Source organism: Cricetulus griseus, chromosome 7 (assembly GCF_003668045.3).
Source record: "Cricetulus griseus strain 17A/GY chromosome 7, alternate assembly CriGri-PICRH-1.0, whole genome shotgun sequence".
In the NCBI taxonomy this organism is placed as follows: domain Eukaryota; kingdom Metazoa; phylum Chordata; class Mammalia; order Rodentia; family Cricetidae; genus Cricetulus; species Cricetulus griseus.
Genome location: NC_048600.1, coordinates 132,318,635 through 132,337,691, shown reverse-complemented (window position 1 = coordinate 132,337,691; position 19,057 = coordinate 132,318,635). Strand labels below are relative to the sequence as shown.

General features: G+C 49.7%; 1 protein-coding gene across 4 annotated transcripts in view; it reads right to left on the bottom strand.

Moving 5' to 3' along the window:
* Rptor (regulatory associated protein of MTOR complex 1) overlaps positions 1-19,057 on the bottom strand; it is a 258,920-nt gene that overhangs the window by 64,458 nt on the left and 175,405 nt on the right. For all 4 annotated transcript variants that reach the window (XM_027425469.2, XM_027425467.2, XM_027425470.2 and 1 more), the window contains 4 exons: positions 16,554-16,654; positions 15,869-16,013; positions 4,814-4,889; positions 542-643 (listed from right to left, as the gene is read on the bottom strand). In XM_027425469.2, the coding sequence (XP_027281270.1) occupies positions 542-643; positions 4,814-4,889; positions 15,869-16,013; positions 16,554-16,654 (424 nt within the window). The remainder of the gene's footprint in view (positions 1-541; positions 644-4,813; positions 4,890-15,868; positions 16,014-16,553; positions 16,655-19,057) is intronic.

Here is a 19,057-nt window from a genome sequence, read left to right as displayed (position 1 = left end):
GCAGTAATGGGTTCCCCACAGCTAGACCAGCTTGTACATGATACAGACACACCAAGGGAAGGCTGATGGCACCTGACCTGTCTGTGCAGCTCTGGTTGCTGGCCAGGACAATGAATGCTGTGGCCCAGTTAGGATTTGCTGGGTGGCCTCACCCTTTTCTCACAGGACAAATTTGCATCTCATGTCCTTCCAAGCAGAAGGAAGTAGTGATGCCAAGAGCCTGCACCTCAGCGAAGCTTGTTGGCAGCAGCATTTCATCAATTCCCGACTCATAAGCAGGAGGAGGGGGGCATGGTGATCTATCCCAGTTTATATTTAATTGGGAGAGGACAAAGGGACACCAATGGCTTTGCCAAGAAAAGGCCACTGGGAATAAGTAAGCATCTACTGACTTCAGATCAGATGCAAGGCGCTGATGTGCCATCTGCCCGAAGCACAGCCCCACAGGGGGAACTGCTACTGCCCAGACCCTCCTGTGCCTAGGACACACATGTTTTCCTCCCTCCCATGGGACAGTCCAGGCTTGTGGGAAGTGACTAACCTGTAGAACAATGGGCAGCTGCTCAGGGGGACTTCTGTTCTCCACCCCCATTGTGAGCCACACCTGGAATGCTGTCAGCTGCTCAGCGAAGAATGGGCTGTGCTGTAAAAAAAGGAAGAGCTGATTAGTGAGGCAGGTTTCTTTACACCACCTTCACCCTCAGTCCTGTCAAGGCAGGGACCACAAGGGACAGAGCTGGTGGGAGCAGGTCTAACAGGTTTTGTTAACAGCCTGGACAGAAGAGGGGAAGTCTCAGGCTTGTGGCCTGAGCACTTGGATGAGGTCTCATATGCTCATGCTATGCCCAGTGTGGCCAGTTTCTTCATAGGCTGCGTGCGGATCAAGAGGTAGGACTCTCGGCTCCTTTTGCAGCATGTCTGCCTGCAAGCTGCCATGCTTCTCACCATGATGATAATGGACTAAACCTCTAAAACTTTAAGCCAGCCCCAGTGAAATGTTTTCCTTTATAAGAACTGCTGTGGTCAAGGGGTCTCTTTACTGCAATAGAAACCCTGACTAAGACAGTAGTAAAAGATATGAATTTAGTCAAGTTGACATTATTTATAAATAATACACATACAAATAAAAAGGAAAAAAAAACAACAGAATGTAGCTGTGTTGATCCAGTGTCATACAGACGTCAGCATTACCCAAGTCAATGTCTGATACTCCATAAACTCAGTCAAAGTCCTGCAGGTTTTCTGAAGAAATGGACAAGCTACCATGCTAGTCACATGGAAACACAAAGGGTCAACAGTAATAGGGGCATAACTGTGGAAAGGAACACAGCTGGAGACTAGCAGATTCAACAACATCTATAGATGTTCAGAGTCAGAATTGTGACTGTGGTTCCTGGACAGAGTGCTTGAGAGAACACAGCAGAGAGGCTAGAAGCGGCTCACACACAGTTACCAGGTCGAGTGGGCATCACATGGGCAGCAAACACTCCCTGCTCCCCCTCACAGTCAGCAGAGCTCTGAGAGAGAAGTAACACAAAGCTCTGGAAGTGAAGAAAAATGCATTTGGGGGTGCTCACTTCAGGTAGTTCAGGATGGCTTTGGACAACGCAACAAAGACCCTTAACAAAATTTTAATAGGCATTTGCTTAACAAAAGATGTCTGCTAAACAAGAAAAAAAAAGGTAAAAGCATGAAAATGCAGTCTGCAGAACAAAAGATATCCACAGAGAGACAAAAGAACCCCAACTGCAGCTCAGCAGAGAGGTATAAAAGACAGACCCACCAGAGAACAGAAAGCCACATTCTGGTGGCACTGGGGACACATGGAGCCAGACCCTGGACAGCAGGAGGGCTGTGAACCAAAGACTGTGTACAGCTGTCCAGTTGTATCGACTAACTCACATGCAGCGTGGTGCTGCCCTAGCAGCCCCCACGAGGACAGCACGGTGCTACCCACGCACACACAGGTGGGCAGTGCCCAGGATGCCATCACTGAGGTTGTTTGTAGTGTATCCAACATTTAGAGGATAGAATGCCCCCAAATTCCAGAAATGAAGGTAAAGACCTTGCTATGATGTGTGCAAAATGATAAAAAAAAGCAACACTTAAGACAGACAGATCAGGGTGATTTGCTTCCCCTTGTCTCCAGCCACACAGTCCCTGGGCCTGGACCAGCACAAGCTGTGAGGGTCACAGACTGACACTGAAAACACACGCTGGCCATGGGACGGGAGCCTGCAGACACCATTACTCTGTTTTTCTATCAAAGCGTATTGTTGGGTGGAAGCAACCAGACACAAAGAGTGAGCACACTCCATCAGTGCTCAGCCACGGCAGCAGACGGGCAAGTAGCTGCAGAGTGAAGGAACAGTTTGTGAGTGCTTGATATGGGGGCTGGGTATGAGAGTGTGCTGAACTGGTGAGGATTCCCCAAGCCATATGTTTATGACACATACGGCTTTCTGCATCTATTCTATACACCCCCAAAAGCAGAAAATAAAAAGGCTAGAGCATGGCTGAGATCAGCTGCCCCACCCCCGCACCTAATACCCCGATGACCCCTTAATGAGGAACAGTGACTCCATCAGGTCAGAGATAATGCAAGGAGATCCTTGGCAAAGATGCCTGGCTTTGGAACATACATGCTCAGTCTGAAAGGAACGCAACACAAAATGTGCTATCCTAGGGGCTGAGTTCTCATCTCCTGAGCGAGGGAAACCAGGATCTGAAGTCAAAAAGAGTGGTCTTTTTTGTTGTTGTTTTGTTTGTTTTTCAAGACAAGATTTCTCTATGTAGCCCTGACTATAATGGAACTTGCTCTGTAGAGCCCAGGCCTGCCTCTGCTTCCTGAGTGCTGCTATTAAAGGAATTCATCACCATCGTCCAGCAAGACTGATGTTTTAATGAGGTTTTCCAGGCATTCAGCTGCACCTAGAGTCCCTGGTACCTCCTGGGGAACACTAGGGACATTTTAGTTTGCACAGAAGTAAGGATCAGAGGTGGAGGTAGCTGCCATGGTCTGCCACTGTCCAGGTGTCATTTTTTTATGGAGGTTTGGGACTCTGAAGGAGACTTGTTCCTGCATCAAACAGTTTAGGAAATGCAGGCACACAGGCTTTCTGTTTAGAGGCTGAGCAATGGATGCTACATGCACCAGGGAAAGACAAGACAAGACAAAGCTATGTCATCCTTTCAGTGTAGATACTCAGAGCGGGGCATGTAAAACACACACACACACACACACACACACACACACACACACACACACACACACACACACACAGAGAGAGAGACAGAGAGAGACAGAGACAGACAGACAGACAGACAGACAGACAGACAGACAGACAGACAGACAGACAGAGAGTGTGTGCCAGACAGGCTCCAGGCACAGGGGACACTGTATGAAAGCTAATGGTAGAACTTAGTGGTGGGAGCTGGCTTTAGAGTCTTTCCAACTTGGCTCCGGGCTTAAAAGCATCTATAATAAAATACTATCTCCCACTCCCCAAACAAGCAATGAAGAGTAGAACATAATTGACATAATGTTGACAAAAGGGACCAAGAGATCTTTAAATGCCTTTTGCCCCCACCATTTCAACCACGGGGCACATCTGAGGAGCTAGCACAGCCTACACACACCAAGAACGCAGTGTGCTAGTGCACACACAGGCCCAGGCAGGATTCCACAGCAGGGATGCTCACAGATGATGCTGACACACACTGCTCACTGGGCAGTGAGCTGTGTAAGAACATGTGAGGGTTGACCGTATGTGTAAAGTCTGTCCTAAGCTCGGTAGGGATGCTAACTCATTTAGCCATCACACATAGCCACTTGAATTGGGTTTCCTCAGAATCCCTTTTGAAAATGAGGAAACCAGGCTAGGTGTTTTGGTGTACGCCTTTAATCCAACACTCAGGAGGCAGATCTCTGTGAACTCAAGGCCACTTTGGTCCACAAAGTGACTTCCAGGACAGCCAGGACTATGTAGAAAGAGCCTGCCTCAAGCAACAACAACAAAATGAAGCTACCAAAGCTCAGGGAGGGTGTCTCAATGACCCACAGAAACACTGCCTGGCTCTTGGCCTCGACCCGTGTGAGATGAGAGTCCAACATGCCCTCCCCAGGCCTTATGTCACCTTAGCTTCATGAACGTGTTTGACCTACTTCTGTGCTCCTGGCCTCTAATCTAGGTCCCTAATGTCTAACTGGTGCCGTGCCCTGTGCCCTTGAGGTCAGGGGCAGGGCTTTACTCAATCCTGGTGCTTTCATCCCAGCAGATGCTCCACAAAGGAAAACTCAAAGGGGGATCTGGCCAGCGTCAATCATTTGTACACGCCACAAGTGGACCCAGGTACAACCCATGCAGCTGCCCAACTCTCACCTCAGTCTGAGACTGAGCTACACCCCAGGCACCCCGGTAAAAGGCACCAGTAGGAAACATGCTCTACACTGGTGGAGGAGAGGGGCTGAATGAAGAAAGCTGATTTATGACTGCAACACACTGGGGTAAAACAGCCTTCAAAAGTCAACCATTTCCCAGCCTGCACTACAAAGGAAGTTCCAGGCCAGCCAGCACTACAGAGAAATCCTGTCTCGGACCTCCCTCCCCCCCAAAAAGGTCAACCATATTAAAACCCAACCTGAGTCCCTGGCTGACCCGATCTTGAAAACTCTGTAAGCTGCATCTTTTTTTCTAGGTATGTGAAAAACTAAATCCCTGACACCAGAATTCTGGGTGCAACACATGAAGTCCAGGTGTCTGTAGTGGAGGTACGGGGTCTCCTGGGGGTTTCCTCTGCAGTACAGACTCACCCTGAAGGCAGTGCCCTCCTCGATGATGGTTGGCAGCTGAGACAGGCAAATGTCCACAGCAAGGTCCCAGGCCTGCCTGGGGAGAGAAGAGAGGACACCCCAGGGTTAGTGAAGCAGCCTTAGCATGAGGCCTTCTCAGGGATGAACCATATAGTGCCAATGGGGACAAATACCCTTTGGCCAGGAAGGGCTGTGCTGGGGTCTTCAGAGCTGGCAGGAGCACCCAGGAAGCCTGGAGACGCAGAGGTGGGTGGGTGCTGTGGCTTACTCTAGCTGCCCAGTATGACAAGTTTCTCCTTAAAATGACCCTCTCTAACATACAACCTTCTTGCTCCAAATAGCTGGGTTTCCTGTAGAGGCTGATAGGATAGCATGAGCAGAGAAAGGCACTTTGTTAGAAAAGCCCAGTCAGCAGGCTGGGGCAGGTGGCCTGGCTGTAGACTTGTTGCCCCAGAAGGCCATGTGGTGTCAACTTGCCGCATACCCTGTGCCACTAGGGTGGTCAGGCCCCAGCACCCTCTTGTCTGCATGGCCTGGGCCCAGAAGGCTAGGGCTGTGTTGGTGGCCCTAACCTGAAAGAGGCCTGCCTTTGGCAGGCAGGCTTGGCCATCCCAGCCTCTCACGGCATGGGGTACTACTTAGCACTCTGACAGTTGCCACCATGTCCTCGGGCTCAGCTGAGAGCCCTGTCTGAGGTCCCACGGGGTGGGGGGAATGCCCACTCCCTGCTCTAGCTTCAAGCCAGCCATTGGACTCTTCTCTGGGAACTCTGGCACTCAGACATTTGCAGGCTGACTTATGTGGCCTCATAAACATATCCTCTTACATAATGGGGGGGGGGGGAGACACGGGGACTCAGTGTCTGGGAGCAGGCTGGCTGCACTTACATAAGGCTCTTTGCCGGGTGCCCCTCCCCTCACACTTAGGAGGACTGGAGAGCAGGCCAGGACTGTTGTGGACTAGGGCTACACAGGCCAGGGTTCAAAGGCAGATTTTATCTTGGCCTGGGTATGCAACTGAGTATAATTTTATTTATTTCTTACAACATTTCTAACTTTGAAACTTTCAGACTCAGGAAAGCCCGGTTTCCCCGTGAGTGCAGAGCCAAGGAAACACATGAACATTCCCTGCATGGTCGTGTTTATCCTCGTGAAGTACTTGGTTACTATACATCTGTCTTTCTGATGGTGCTCAGAGAAGCGCTGGCCCTTGACCCCATGGGAAGGCCCCCAGTTCCATTCTGAGCACAGCTCCAGGGTCCAGGCTTTACACCCAACCCGCTGCTCTTTCCTCTTTACTGAGGTATTGGTTACTTTTTGTTATCCCTATGACCAAACACCTTAACAAAGAGCAATGCCGGGGAGGAAGGATTTCTTCTGGGTTCCATCTATCTGCATCAGCCAGCCATGTGGGAAATGGAGAGGAACAGTGGCTGGCAACCAGTGGGTGGAGGTGGAAAAAGGGCGCCAAACATGTCATTGACCAAGGATGACAACCCTAGATCCTGTGAGTCCTAGGACCACAGGGGGGTATACAGGGATCCAAGGATTTCTGGATGGCCTGGTACTGGGGTGAGACCACAGGGTGGCCTAGCCAGACCAGGGGTCAGCTGGAGGCTCTTCAATTCATAGCAGTCACATTGAAAGCGGCCACACTGGAGCCCCAGGAGTCTCTTGCTTAATCATTCCCTGGTGTAGATGGTCACACTTCCTAGCAATAGTACCACTGCCTACATGGCGCAAGCAGCCCAGAGTGGCTGCACAAACAACTTGGGAAATGGCTGCCCTGTCACAATAGCTTGTCCTGGGACCGCAAGAAGTTCTCCCTGGACTTTCACTTCTAGTACCTCAGGTGGCCGTGTCCCCAGGGCTAGCATGGGTCTCTCATATGTATATGTATATGCAAGCATGATACTCTGCGTTCTCCCCCAGTGCCACCCTCAAGTGCCACTGAAAACAAAGCTGGCTTTCTTGGTGACTGTTGACCCTGATTCCATCACTGCACCAGAAGCCACTTCTGAAACACACCTAATACTAAGTCAGCAGGGTCCAGTTCCAAGTGTACCTACCAGTCTCACCATGCACCCTCTCACAATCCCAGACCCTCCCTTGACCCCTCTGTGGCTGAAAGAGTGCCACACTAACAGCCACACTCTCATCACCCTCATTCTGCCCCCTTTTGCAGAGATCAACAGCATCCCAAGGCTCCCTGCATCTGCACGGTGCCAGACTGCGGTGGGCACTTCAAACGTAGGCCAAAGAATAAAAGCACCCTTTGCCCAGAGCTGAGTCGAGTCAGACACAGCGGGGAAGAGAATGCACCACAGGCCTGGCTTGAGTCCTGCCCTCCTTGAGCCCCACCTGAAGATGGGGGCCCACAGAGTGGCTACTCAGAAGGTCTGGGCATATAGTTCTACTTGGGCCTTGTTTCTCCAGGAACCTGATTCACTACCCATGAAGTACAAAATGCTGACATCTTCCGCACTGAGATAAGGAAAAGACCTCGGCTGAGCTGCAGACAGGGTGGGGCCAGACAGAAGTGCATAGCACTTGACATGAATTCCAAGCTGGAGGACTGGGCAGAGCCACAGAGACTGATTTCTCTATCTTTGCTATCCCCCCCTCCCCCCATGACTTTGAGAAATGCTCTTCTGTGAAAATGGCTACAATCAGTAAGGCAGCTTTTGTTTCTGGGAAGCAATCTTTTCTCCCAGGTAATTTCCTGGGAGACTCGAAGATTCCTGTTATTTTTATTTAGACTAATGAGACTGCATGCTGGTAGGTAAAGGGGCAAATTTTCTCTATGTCTTAATAAAGGACCAAGACAAGAATGGGGACATTAAAATTCAGAAAGAAAGGATTTAAAATGAAAGATATTCCTTTTCCATCCCTCTCCCATGCTGGCCCCGACCCTCTGCACACACTGTCCCTCCTTGCCCACAACCCTCACTCCCATGCAGCCCTTTCCTGCTGATGAAATTAAGAGGCAATCAGGAGATAATCAAAAGTGGCTCCAACTTTGGGCAATAAATAGCTCCCATATGCTCAATAAACCCCCGACCGTAGGCAAGTGAGTGCTCGGCAGCATTGGGGAGACATCTATTCTTTGTTGAGACAGAAGCAAAGTCAATTACTGCAATTAAACTCTATAGAAATGCCTTGAATTTAATCAAATGAGAAGTTTCAACTTGAGGAGTCAGAGAAAGGGTTGAAATTAGGGGTAGTGGAAATGGGAAGCAGGAAGAGTGTGTCTGGCAAGCGGCTGATGGGACCAGCTGCAGCCTGGCATGGACACTTTTGGAACTAAGCAGAAAGGTAAAGCACACACATCCATGCGTTTGTGCCTGAGCTGTCATGCCTGCTGAGCCATCACGATCTTGAGGCAAACACATTATAAGCCACACACATGTGACCCTGTTTGGCATGACTGCCTCTGCTGGTCTGTGGCCCCACCTAGCCCCCACTTCTGGGAGAACTGAACCCACTACATAGTTCCTTCACCAGAAAATCTGCTCCAAGTTTTGTTTTCTTGTGTGAAAGGTTTGGTGGAGACTGATGAAATGACACAGAGCCAACAAAGGGAGCTGTAGCTTAGGGCTAAGGGACAGCACAGAGTAGCTGTGAGGGGACACAGAGGAGAAAAGGCCGTTCAAGAGAACAAAGAGAACAACACCCAAGGCCACGGGCAGACGAGCTCTATGGTGGTTCCTGGAACTGAGGCGCCTCAGTCCTGTGCCAGCTTCCTGGGCTGAGATAGAGTGGAGAGAAACACTTCCCCAAGTACAGAGCATGCTGGGTGACCAGGGCACCCTCTCTGATCCCCATCAAAGCATAGGACCCAGTACCAGTCTCACACTTGTTGAGCAAAAGCACCAGCTGACGGAAAGTGGGTGCATTTTCTCAGCTGACATTCAGCCAAACGTGCAGTCTTAATTTGGGATTCTCAGCTACGGACAAGTGGAAAAGCAGTTGACAGATAACACCCTGTGACAACGGCTGTGGTGTCGCACACTGGTTCTCCACGTTTCACTGGGGCACACCAGCTCTCCTCTCGGTGTGTCACCAGGGCACACCAGCTCTCTGTGTATCACCAGGGAGGAGGAGCAGAGGTTGGGAAGGGTAGGGAGGTGTCCAGCACTGGCTCCCCACAGGGAGGCTCTGTAATCTCTGAAGGGGAGGGCAGAACTGAGGCAATTTAAAACAGACTGGAGGGGTAGGTACTAGGATTGAGCCCAGCTGATGCAAATTGGGTTCCCTCCCTATGAAGGAGCAGGGGACTTTCTAAACTGCTGGTTGAGTCATGGCCAGGAAGAGCCTGGGTTTTCAGGAAACCAGGCTAGGATGGCAAGCGCCCAGGCAGCAGGCTGGAGGAGAGCCTCCGAGCCAGTGTGGGCTCCATCTGCACTGATCAATCAGCAGAAAACACAGGTTATTACCACAGAGAAATGCAAGGTTCCAGGACCCCTGAAATTGAGAGTGAAGGAGAATGACTCCCTGATGGCTTTGCATCAAAAATTAAACAGGAAGCAGACTCTGAGTATTCCATCATCTGCTTCCCCCCTGAAGCAGAGCGTAAATGTACATTACTTATGCTTTAACCCCAGTTTTTGTTAGGCTTTGTTCCCTTTCCCCTCACTAGAAACACAGCCTCTCCATCACCACTCAAGGATATAATAACTGGATTTTAAATTATTTATTCCAAAGGCTCTTTCCTGCCTACCTTTTCTGCGAGTTCCCTGGGGATGTGTGTGCCACCATCTATTTATGAGGGAACACAAGCCCTGAGCACTATGGGAAGAGTTTCATCACCTGGGGTGGCAGATGGCAGAGCCAAGAACACACCAGTCATCCTTCAGTGGCGAGGCCTGTAAGAAGCTCAGCTCTGAGGTGGCTTAGCCCTCCACCTCTTTTCCTCACCCTCCTTCAAGGGGAAGGATTTGGGTTAGGACAGGCCAAGGAGGACAGGTCTACTTGACCCTCCTCAAGGAGGGCACAGGTGGGGATGAGCCTGTTCCACATGGTCTTCCTATGCCCTGGGAGGTGACCTGGAGCTGGGGAGAGATATGGAAGGCTTGGAAACCACTCAGCCTGTGGGTAAAACTGCTGCATTCTGGAAGCTCGGAAACCCCACTCCTTCCTGAGGAAGGTGAAGCATGTGGCAGAGCATTTCCACTGACCAAGACGGTCTCTCAAAGGTGGCTCTGCTGTGCATTCTAGATCTGTGGGTATAGGTGCTTATGCCAGGGACCAAAAAAGTCTTTCTCTTCTCTGGGCATAAATAAGCTGGAAATGGCTCATGGAAACAAAGGTCACTTATTAGATAGATGGGTGGCTCCCTCCTTCCTCATCTATCTGGAACTGTGGCTGTCCGGCGGGCCTGGCTTCTCACTCAGTTTACTTCAAACAAAGCTGAGCACAGAGAGAACCTGCCCCTTGGGGAGGGTGCTTGTGTCATGCTGTTCTAGGGGCTTCTAGTCTTCTAGAAACCTCTCTTATTCTCAGACTAGACTCATTCCCAGTTCCGACTCCAGGGAGATAACTTGATGAAAACTATGTGGACATTCCAGCTTAGTATACAGGGAGATTCTGGAACAACAGGCCCACCGGCAGCTGCCTCTCAAGTAGCAGTGTTTCTTAGCGACAAATGCTGAGAAACCGTCCCAGCACATGGGCTGAGGTGAAGCAGTGCAGTGGCTAGTCTCCGGGAAATAAAAATAAGACACCCAAGGCCCAGTAAGGAGGCAGAAAGGAAGTAATAGTCACTCCCCATCCCCTCATGCCACCCCAGGCCAGAGACACACAAGGCAGGTCAGCAATGTCCCTGACACCCTAGGGAGATGGACAGCCTTTCTAAAATGGGGTTTGTTGTACACGGAGCCTCTAATATCCAGGGAACAGTTTCATCAAGTAACATGTCAAATTGAAGGAAGAACCATCCAAGGTAGCCTGGCCAGTAAGCCACACTAGGCCCAGGAGGCAGCAGGCAAGAGGACTAAACTTCACTGTTAGAAAAGCACTTTAGGGGGCTAGGGAGATGGCTGGGTAGTTAAGACTGCTCTTCCAGAGGACCCCGGGTCAATTCCCAGCACCCACATGGTGGCTCACACTGTCTGTAAATCCTGTTCCTGGGGATCCAACACCTCACACAGACATACATGCAGTCAAAACACTAATGTGGCCAGGCGGTGGTGGCGCACGCCTTTAATCCTAGCACTAGGGAGGCCGAGGCAGGAGGATCTCTGTGAGTTCCAGGCCAGCCTGGTCTACAAGAGCGAGTTCCAGGACAGCCTCCAAAGCCACAGAGAAACCCTGTCTCAAAAAGCCAAACAACAACAACAACAACAAAAAACTACTAATGCAAGTAAAATAATAATAATGATAATAATAATAAAAAGAACACTTAGACATGAGGCCTGGGAGAGGATGCCTAACCATTCAACTAGCTCCTCTGAGTTGGGGTTTCTTGGTGACTTAGTTTCCCAGAGGCTGCTAAGCCCCATGTGTCCCCAGCCCCATGCAGTCCCTCCCAGAGTCTGAAGTCAATCTCTACGCTGGCTGCCGGTCAAAGTGGCTTCACGATGCAATTTCCAGCACAGAATGGGATTGAGTAGTGTTTACTTTCCAACTCTACTCATGCTAGCACAGTCATTACTGAAAACCCTCCCCAGAGAACATGTGTCAGAGGCAGACAGCTCTCCTCCCTGAAATCACTGGCTTCTGTAACAAGAATCCTTCAAATGCACTTGTTTGGTACTTCTTAGCCAAGAGACAGGGGCCATGATGTCAGGCAAATGATTTCAAACTGGAGAGGACCTTCAGACACTGTCCAGACTGGGTTCAGGAGGAAGGGAGCTGGTCAGAGCCACTAGTGAGACTGTCTCGTCACTGCACATACCTAATTTATGTCCAGTGATGGCTGCTGTGTTGAGGTTGGGGCACCTCCAGCCCGGGCCTGGCATTTCAGCCTGGCTCTTGACAAGCAGACTATGAGTTACCTGTAGTCTGTGGATGTGGTTAGCTTGAATATCAAAATGTTTTTATGAATAATGAATTAGATCTCAATATAAAAAAACAAAACAAAACAAAAAAACCGGTAATGATACATGAAAACACTGATTTTCAGCTACTTAACCAAAAATCAGATGGTCTGACCAGTTTCTGTGGGGGAGTTAATTTACACTGGGATCTGTTGGCTGGGATGTGGTCATGGGACATGCTGTTGCCATGTCTCCGCCTACAGTCCACAGCCTTCCTGGCCCTGGTTGTGCACGGACTTTGTCAGAAAGGTGTTTTACACCTATGCATCACATACTGCTGGGCCCCCAGGCTTCAAGTGGCCAGCCAACCTTTCCCCTCTCTCAGGTTCCATGGGTCAGCCAAATGGCATTTGTACCCAATATCCACAAGTAGGACACACAGGCACTGGGGTGAACTAGAGAAATAATGGGGTGTGAGATACTTAATTCTGCTCAGATGAGTTTTTGGGGTGCTCTGGGCACCAGTGTTCTCCTCCCTTGCATACGCTATCTTCCCTGCCTCCGAACCAAGTGCTGAAGCATGACGGAGAGAACCACTGCTGGTGTGCAGCCTGCCTGTGCCAGGTACCATTTCTCTTAAAAACTCTAGCCCACCCCAGATCACTTCCCCATGAAGCTGCTGTCTACTTTCTGAGACCCTCTCCTCTGGCAGCAATCCCACCTCCCAGCAGGACTGAGAAATGTAGGCCCTGGGGAGGCCGAGGCCTGGTTAGAATCACATTGTCCCTCAGCCAGCAGTACTGTGTGTCTTTGGACAAGTCACACACTTTTGGACCCTCAGCTTCTTAGATGCAAAGTTGAGAAAACCATGTGCACATCAGAAGTGTGGTGAGACCATGTATGCCGGGCTCCAGGGCGAAGACTTACAGGTGCTAAATAAATACTCCAGAGTCCGCATCCAGCTGTTCTCTGATGCCAGGACCTACAATATACTCAGTTACCAAGTTCTGTCAGCGCTCTGGGTCTTCGTCACTACTGCCCAGTACATCTCTGAGCTCCCAAGTGTTCCTGCCCTGGTTCCTTGCCTACCCAAAGACCCCAAGGGGGGCACTCCCTCCTGATTCCCCAGCTCCCTCTTATCCAGCCTCTAACTCTGGACCCTCACGCTCAGCTGAGTTCTCCTTGGTTCATTTTCTGGGGAGCCAACGGAATACCCTGGATACTGCTTAACAAGTGCAAGATCCTGGGTTCAATCCCTATAAACTCAAAAGGCAACAGGTAAACAAACAAACAAAAAACCCACAAAAAACTATCTATGACCAGAAGTCCCCTGATGCTGGGTCTCCTGAGCTACACTGGCCCTAGTTTATCAGATACTGAACAGTGATCTTGGTAGCAGGCTCTGGCCCCCCAATTTTGATCACTGTAGTTCCTGCCTTAAGCAACAGAAAACAGAAGCTTGGCATATTTACCAGAAGAGCAGGGGCAGAAGGAAAGGGGAAGCAGGGCCACTGTCCTGACCACCTTAGCCTGGAACCTAGAACCATCTGCAGGACAAGAATGGAGGACCAATAGATCTGAAGGCTCTGCCACACATGGGCTGAGGAAGAATGAGAAAGGAGCATCCCAGTCTACATTCTACACTGGATGCCCAGCCTGGAGCAGCTCATGAAGCCAACAGACCTTGCCCCACAACTTTTTTCTGGATAGGTCTCCCTGTCGCTCTCATTTTGCTGGGTGGAGGGCTAGGCTTTTTTTTTTTTGCAGAGGTCAAGTGCCATGAAGACAGGGAGCACCACAGTCCCTGATCCTTATTGTTTTGGCTTTCCCTCACCCTGCTTTGGTATTGATTGCCTTATACTCCTACAGGTCCCACCTAGCCCACTGCATGGAGTGCAACTTTCCTCACAGTAAAATCCCCTTTATGGTTGGGTGTTTCACTGGCTGCACAGTGCCATGTACAGAACTTTGTCTAATGGACATGAATTAACAGCCAGCTTGGGATTTTAATGAGTTCCTTTCCACATCATTTGAAAAATATCACATGAGATCAAGTCCAGGCACTAAACCTTAGGGAATTTGCTAGTTATGCTTTCATAATGCAAAGAAATGTCCAATTCTTTCTTTCTTGTGGGGGGGGGGGTTGAGACAGGGCTTCTCTGTGTAGCTCTGGCTGTCCTGGAACTCATTCTGTAGACCAGGCTGGTTTTGAATTCACAGAGATGGGATTAAAGGAATGCATCACCACTGACCACTGCCTGGCTCCAATTATTTCTTATGTTTGTAAGTTTTATTTTATGACAAATAATGCCTTAACTATAATGATTCAATTTAAAAAAAAAATGGCACTTGACTGTTTCAAAGGAACAGGAAATTTCCAAAGAGGCCTTTAATTTCAAAGGAATCTCCAATAGATTTTAAGAGGCGAGTGTCACTGCTGTCCTGTCTGAAGCCTGCTGTGACTCTCTTCAGCCCTTTTCTGTGTATGACAAAGACCGTGGCATGGGAGCAGTTGTACTGTGGACACATGCGGTGTCGCTTCATGTGTTATATAACGATGACAGAGACAGGGACTCCCTTCACCCCACTGTACTGAGGTGGGGCTATGCCCCACTTGCAGTTTTGTGAGGAATGCTTTAACAGAGACACCACCAGCCTTTCCGAGTACCTTGTCAGTCACAGTCCATGTCTTCTTAGACCTTCGGAACTAGGTTCCTTGGGTGGACCATAGCTGTAGGGCAAAGTGGACTGGGAACAGAAGGTCTAGGAGGGGAAGGCAGGAGCAGAGAGGGTGGGCACAGGAGCTGCAGAAAGCTACAGGGTGAAGGGGAAGATGGCAGTGAGGCAGGGGTCAGAGTCAGGGACTGTACCCAGCTATGCTACAGTCAAGGGCAAGGACCCAAGTGCGAGGTTCTGGCGCTGGGCATTAAGCGGAGGAAACACCATTTTCCAGAACAGGCCCTGCCAACCCCTGGTCACCTCCCCTGTCCAGATGGAGGGAAGACTGTCCGGCCCTTAACTGTCAAGATTTGGAACTGTAGCCCTGTGGGATCTGATGCCCTCTTCTGTGTGCAGACATACAGACAAAACACCCATATACATAAAACACATAAATAAATCTTTTTTAAAAGTAATGGAAAGTTGATAATACAGAAAGCCACATCAAATGTCAAATGTCTTCAGATTCAGAATAAATTATTATTTTAAATTTTAATTTTATGTGTATAAGTGTTTGTCTGCATAGTGCACCATGTGTGTGCAGTGCCAGAGGAAGCCAGAGAAGGATATTGGGTACCTTGGAACGGGAGTAACAGGTGGCTGTGAACCACTGAATGGTGTTGGCTGAACCATCTCACCAGCCCCACATGGCATTATTTTTATTGTTATGACTACTAGCATTGGCTGTGGTCACAATACGAAAATTATGACCAGTGATTAAAGACTATAGTGTGCGTGTGTGTGTGTGTGTGTGTGTGTGTGTTTTACACACGGCTTTAAATTTTAGAGAAATCTTGTATTCACTTAATAAACTTGGGGCAATTTCTTTCTCAGTACAAGTTCCAAAAAGGCCAGAGGGACTTATTTAGGATTAAAGTTGAAGAAGGGATGTGGGAGTCTGAGGCCAGCATGGTCTACAGACCAAGTTCCAGGACAGCCCAGCCAAGGCCACACAAAGGAAAAACAAGCAAAAAGAAAAAAGAAGGGATGTGGTCCATGTCAGTGGGGAAGGCATGGTACCAAGCACATGAGCTGGTTTCATTGTGTCCATGGTCAGGAAACAGAAGGGAGGGGGGGGGGGTTGCGCAGGTAGGCCCGCCCCCAATCACCCATTTCTTCCAAGAAGGATGGACGGTTTTGCAGCCTTTCAAAACAGCTCCACCAATTGGGGAATTTGGGTCCAAGTCTGCTGACCCTGACAACCTACACAGCCTCCTTACTTCTGAAGTGTCCCCCTCCTTTCCCAAGGCTGGTGTCACCCTTCACCAGACCAGGTGCTTCCAAGAAGCCCACAGTACTGCAGCAGGAAACACTTAACTAGGGACCCAAGCAAGACAGAACTGTTGGATGGACACACTTACCACATGGCATGCATGTATGTCGGTGGGAGTCGTGGGCTGCTTACTGGAGTGCAGTTATACGATCGCATAATTCTTTCTGCCAACAAAAAATTTCTAAACAAACTTGCCACCAGCAGGTCCTGTCTGAAGAGCTTTTGGAAAAGATCTGAAGACAGATAAAAAATAACAAGGAATCTTCAGTGATTTGTGTCCAGCACTGGAGGAAGCCACACAAGCTTTCTTCCATCAAAAATTATTAGACAAGTCGAGACTCTCTCTCTCTCTCTCTCTCTCTCTCACACACACACACACACACACACACACACACACACACACACACACACACACACACACACACACACCCAGTCTACATATGAACAAATACACAAATCCCAACCAGCCTATAAACAAAGCACACACATGTTTTATAGCAGGAATTTGCTTGAACAGATAAGGACAGTGCTAACACATATTCAGGAAGCTGAGCCCTGGGCCAGCTGGGAAAGCATTACTTAGGGGAGAGCAGGGCTAACATAGAGCTTGCTACCTGCTATGGCTCTAAGCACTTGACTCCTGGTCCCTGCACCGACACCACTGCACCCAACCCTCCTTAGGCCCTTTGCTCTCTTTTCTATTTTCAGTCCCTGTGTGTGAGCTTCCTCATTGGAGGGAACCAAGGGTCCTGTATGATGGTGGTGTCTCTCACCCCGAGGGAGCACATTCCAGGCGATGGTGTCTGTGATGGCTGTGAAGATCCAGTTCAGCTCACCCAGAGGGGTTCTCCGATCATTCAGCCGGCCAGGAATCCTAGACAAGATGGCGTTTGCATTAGTGCTGCCTTGTCTACTGAAATAGGCATGGGAGTCAGGTGTGGGAATGGATCCTGATGGGAGGGAAAGACAGGCTGGGTTGTGGCTGGGAGATGCTTTCTGGAGCCCCTGACACTCCCGGAGTTCCTGGTGTCTCCTTCAAGGAGACAAGACACTACATAGGCATACCCTTAGTAGCTCCTACTCTTTACCCCTCCTGGAAGACACATCTCAGCTGTCAAGGGATCCACCCATTCCACAGACCTGTCTGGATTCCACTGCTGCAGGAGAGCTGAGGAACAAGTCCTACCCTGTACAGCCCACTTAACCTGTAGTCATTCAATAGGTCCTAAAAACCAGATGGGGCTCTGAACAGGGATTAGCAATTTACAAAGGCCCTGCTACCATGACTCGTGACAGTCAGTGGTAAGGACAGATGAGGAGCAAACAAAAAGTGCATGTGTGGAGAGCCAGGCAGTGCAGATGCTGCAGACACTCAGGGCAGACACATACACTATGTAAAGGGAGAAGGGTAGCTGGGCTGGGTGCTAATCCACCAGTAGAGAGATCTGCACCCTCACAGGGCAGAGGGCCCATGTCTAGGACAAGAATGTGTCCATTGGAGACCAGAGTAGTTCAAAGCCCTAAGGGGTGGGCATGCCCTGCATTTTCTGCTCTGCTGCAAGAGTAACTTTACCCACTAGGTAGCAAGTTTAATTATATCTGACTAGAAACTCTTTTTTCCTCCCAGAAGGAAAATGTTCACAGTGATTTGGTTTAGAGACTAGAGTGTGATTTGCTATTTATAAGGTGGAACAGATTAATAATTCCTATTATAGTCACCCATTTGATGGTACTGTCAGTAAGAACAACTCAAAGACTCGGGAACAGAGGGGAACGGGCCCAGGCTAGCTACATAACACAACTATGCCGTGTGAGCTCTTTCCTGCCACTAACACCATTTAGTTTAGAAACAAAAATACTCCTTGTCTTCAAGGAGGCTTAGTGACCAGGCAGAAAAGAGTCTGGGAAAAACCAAACAAACACCCAGTGTGATCTGTTAAGCAGCAATGCTCACGGAGGAGTCACAGAGATGTCACGGAGCCCAGTGCTGGCCACATGTGGGGACCACAAAGTACCCCACCACTGAGGAGAAACCAAGGGCCAGAGGTCAATGCAGCACGGGGTGCCCAATTCTCTTTACCTGCTCTCTTGCCATGGAGAGCGCTGCATGGAAGAGTGTGCATGGGAGCTGGACCCATGGCCATCAGCTGTCTATACAGGACAGGGAGGTATGGGAAATCACGGGGAGGCAGATGCTCACTCTCCCTGGAGTTTCTCCCCAGTGAGCTACATGAGTGTGGGGGACACCCCTCAAAGATAAATAAGCCCAACACAGCTCTTGATTCTAGCTCTCACAGTTGTTCACGGAATGTCAGAGCCATGAGCCCGACCACCACCATCTTGTGCAGTGTGTCCTGACTGCCCTCTACTGACACCAAGTCCAAGGGTGGGGTTCCCCAAAAATTTTTCAATAGGTCACTAAGAACCATTGGAAGTTGCCTCCTCTAGGTGATCATTACTACAGAGAGGCCACCTCAGCCAAGGCGAACCCACAGCACAGTGTCCAGGAAGTGACAAAAAGAGCTCTGTCCTCTCTCCATTTGGCATCGCACGGAACACTGCAGACCAACACAGTCACCTGAGCCTAGGGACAGAGGCTTTACTAGAGTTCCAGCAGAGGAATGGCTGGGTACTGAGTGCAACCTCCAGTCTGACTGACACCATGGGACTTACAGACCCCATTACCTCAGTCTGGTCTTCCAGGCATGGGGAGCCCTACCCTAGCACTGCCAGTGTGCTCAGCCACTGAATTAAAAAAGCAGAGTACCTTGAAGAAGCTGGGAGGAAAGGCCAGCTGTTCTCTTTGGGCAAATCTGAACACTCTCCTCTCCCACCCCCACAAGCTCAGCACCAAAGCACCCTCTTTCTCTGGCATCTTAGGCCTTCAGCTTGCACACAGGCAGGCAAGGCCAGGACGCCTCCCTTCAGATGAACAAATACCAGAGGTATGTGGACCACCGAGCATCCATAGTGTGCACAGTCCTTCCAACAAGAAAGAGATCTGCTGTGCCACGGCCTGCCCCACTTTAAGCAACACAAATACACTTAAAGAAAACTCCCTGGGCCACAGCATTTAGGGAAGGTTCAGAGAAATACTGCATCCACACTGGGAACAGACACATTCTTGTCTTCTACCTCAGGGTTAGCTTCCCAGTCAGCAGTCAATCCCCATGCCCCACCCCCAGACAGGCTCTCACTATGTAACTCTGGCTGTCCTGGATCTCATTCTGTGGACCTACCTACCTGCCTCTGCCTCCTGTATGCTGGGATTGAAGGT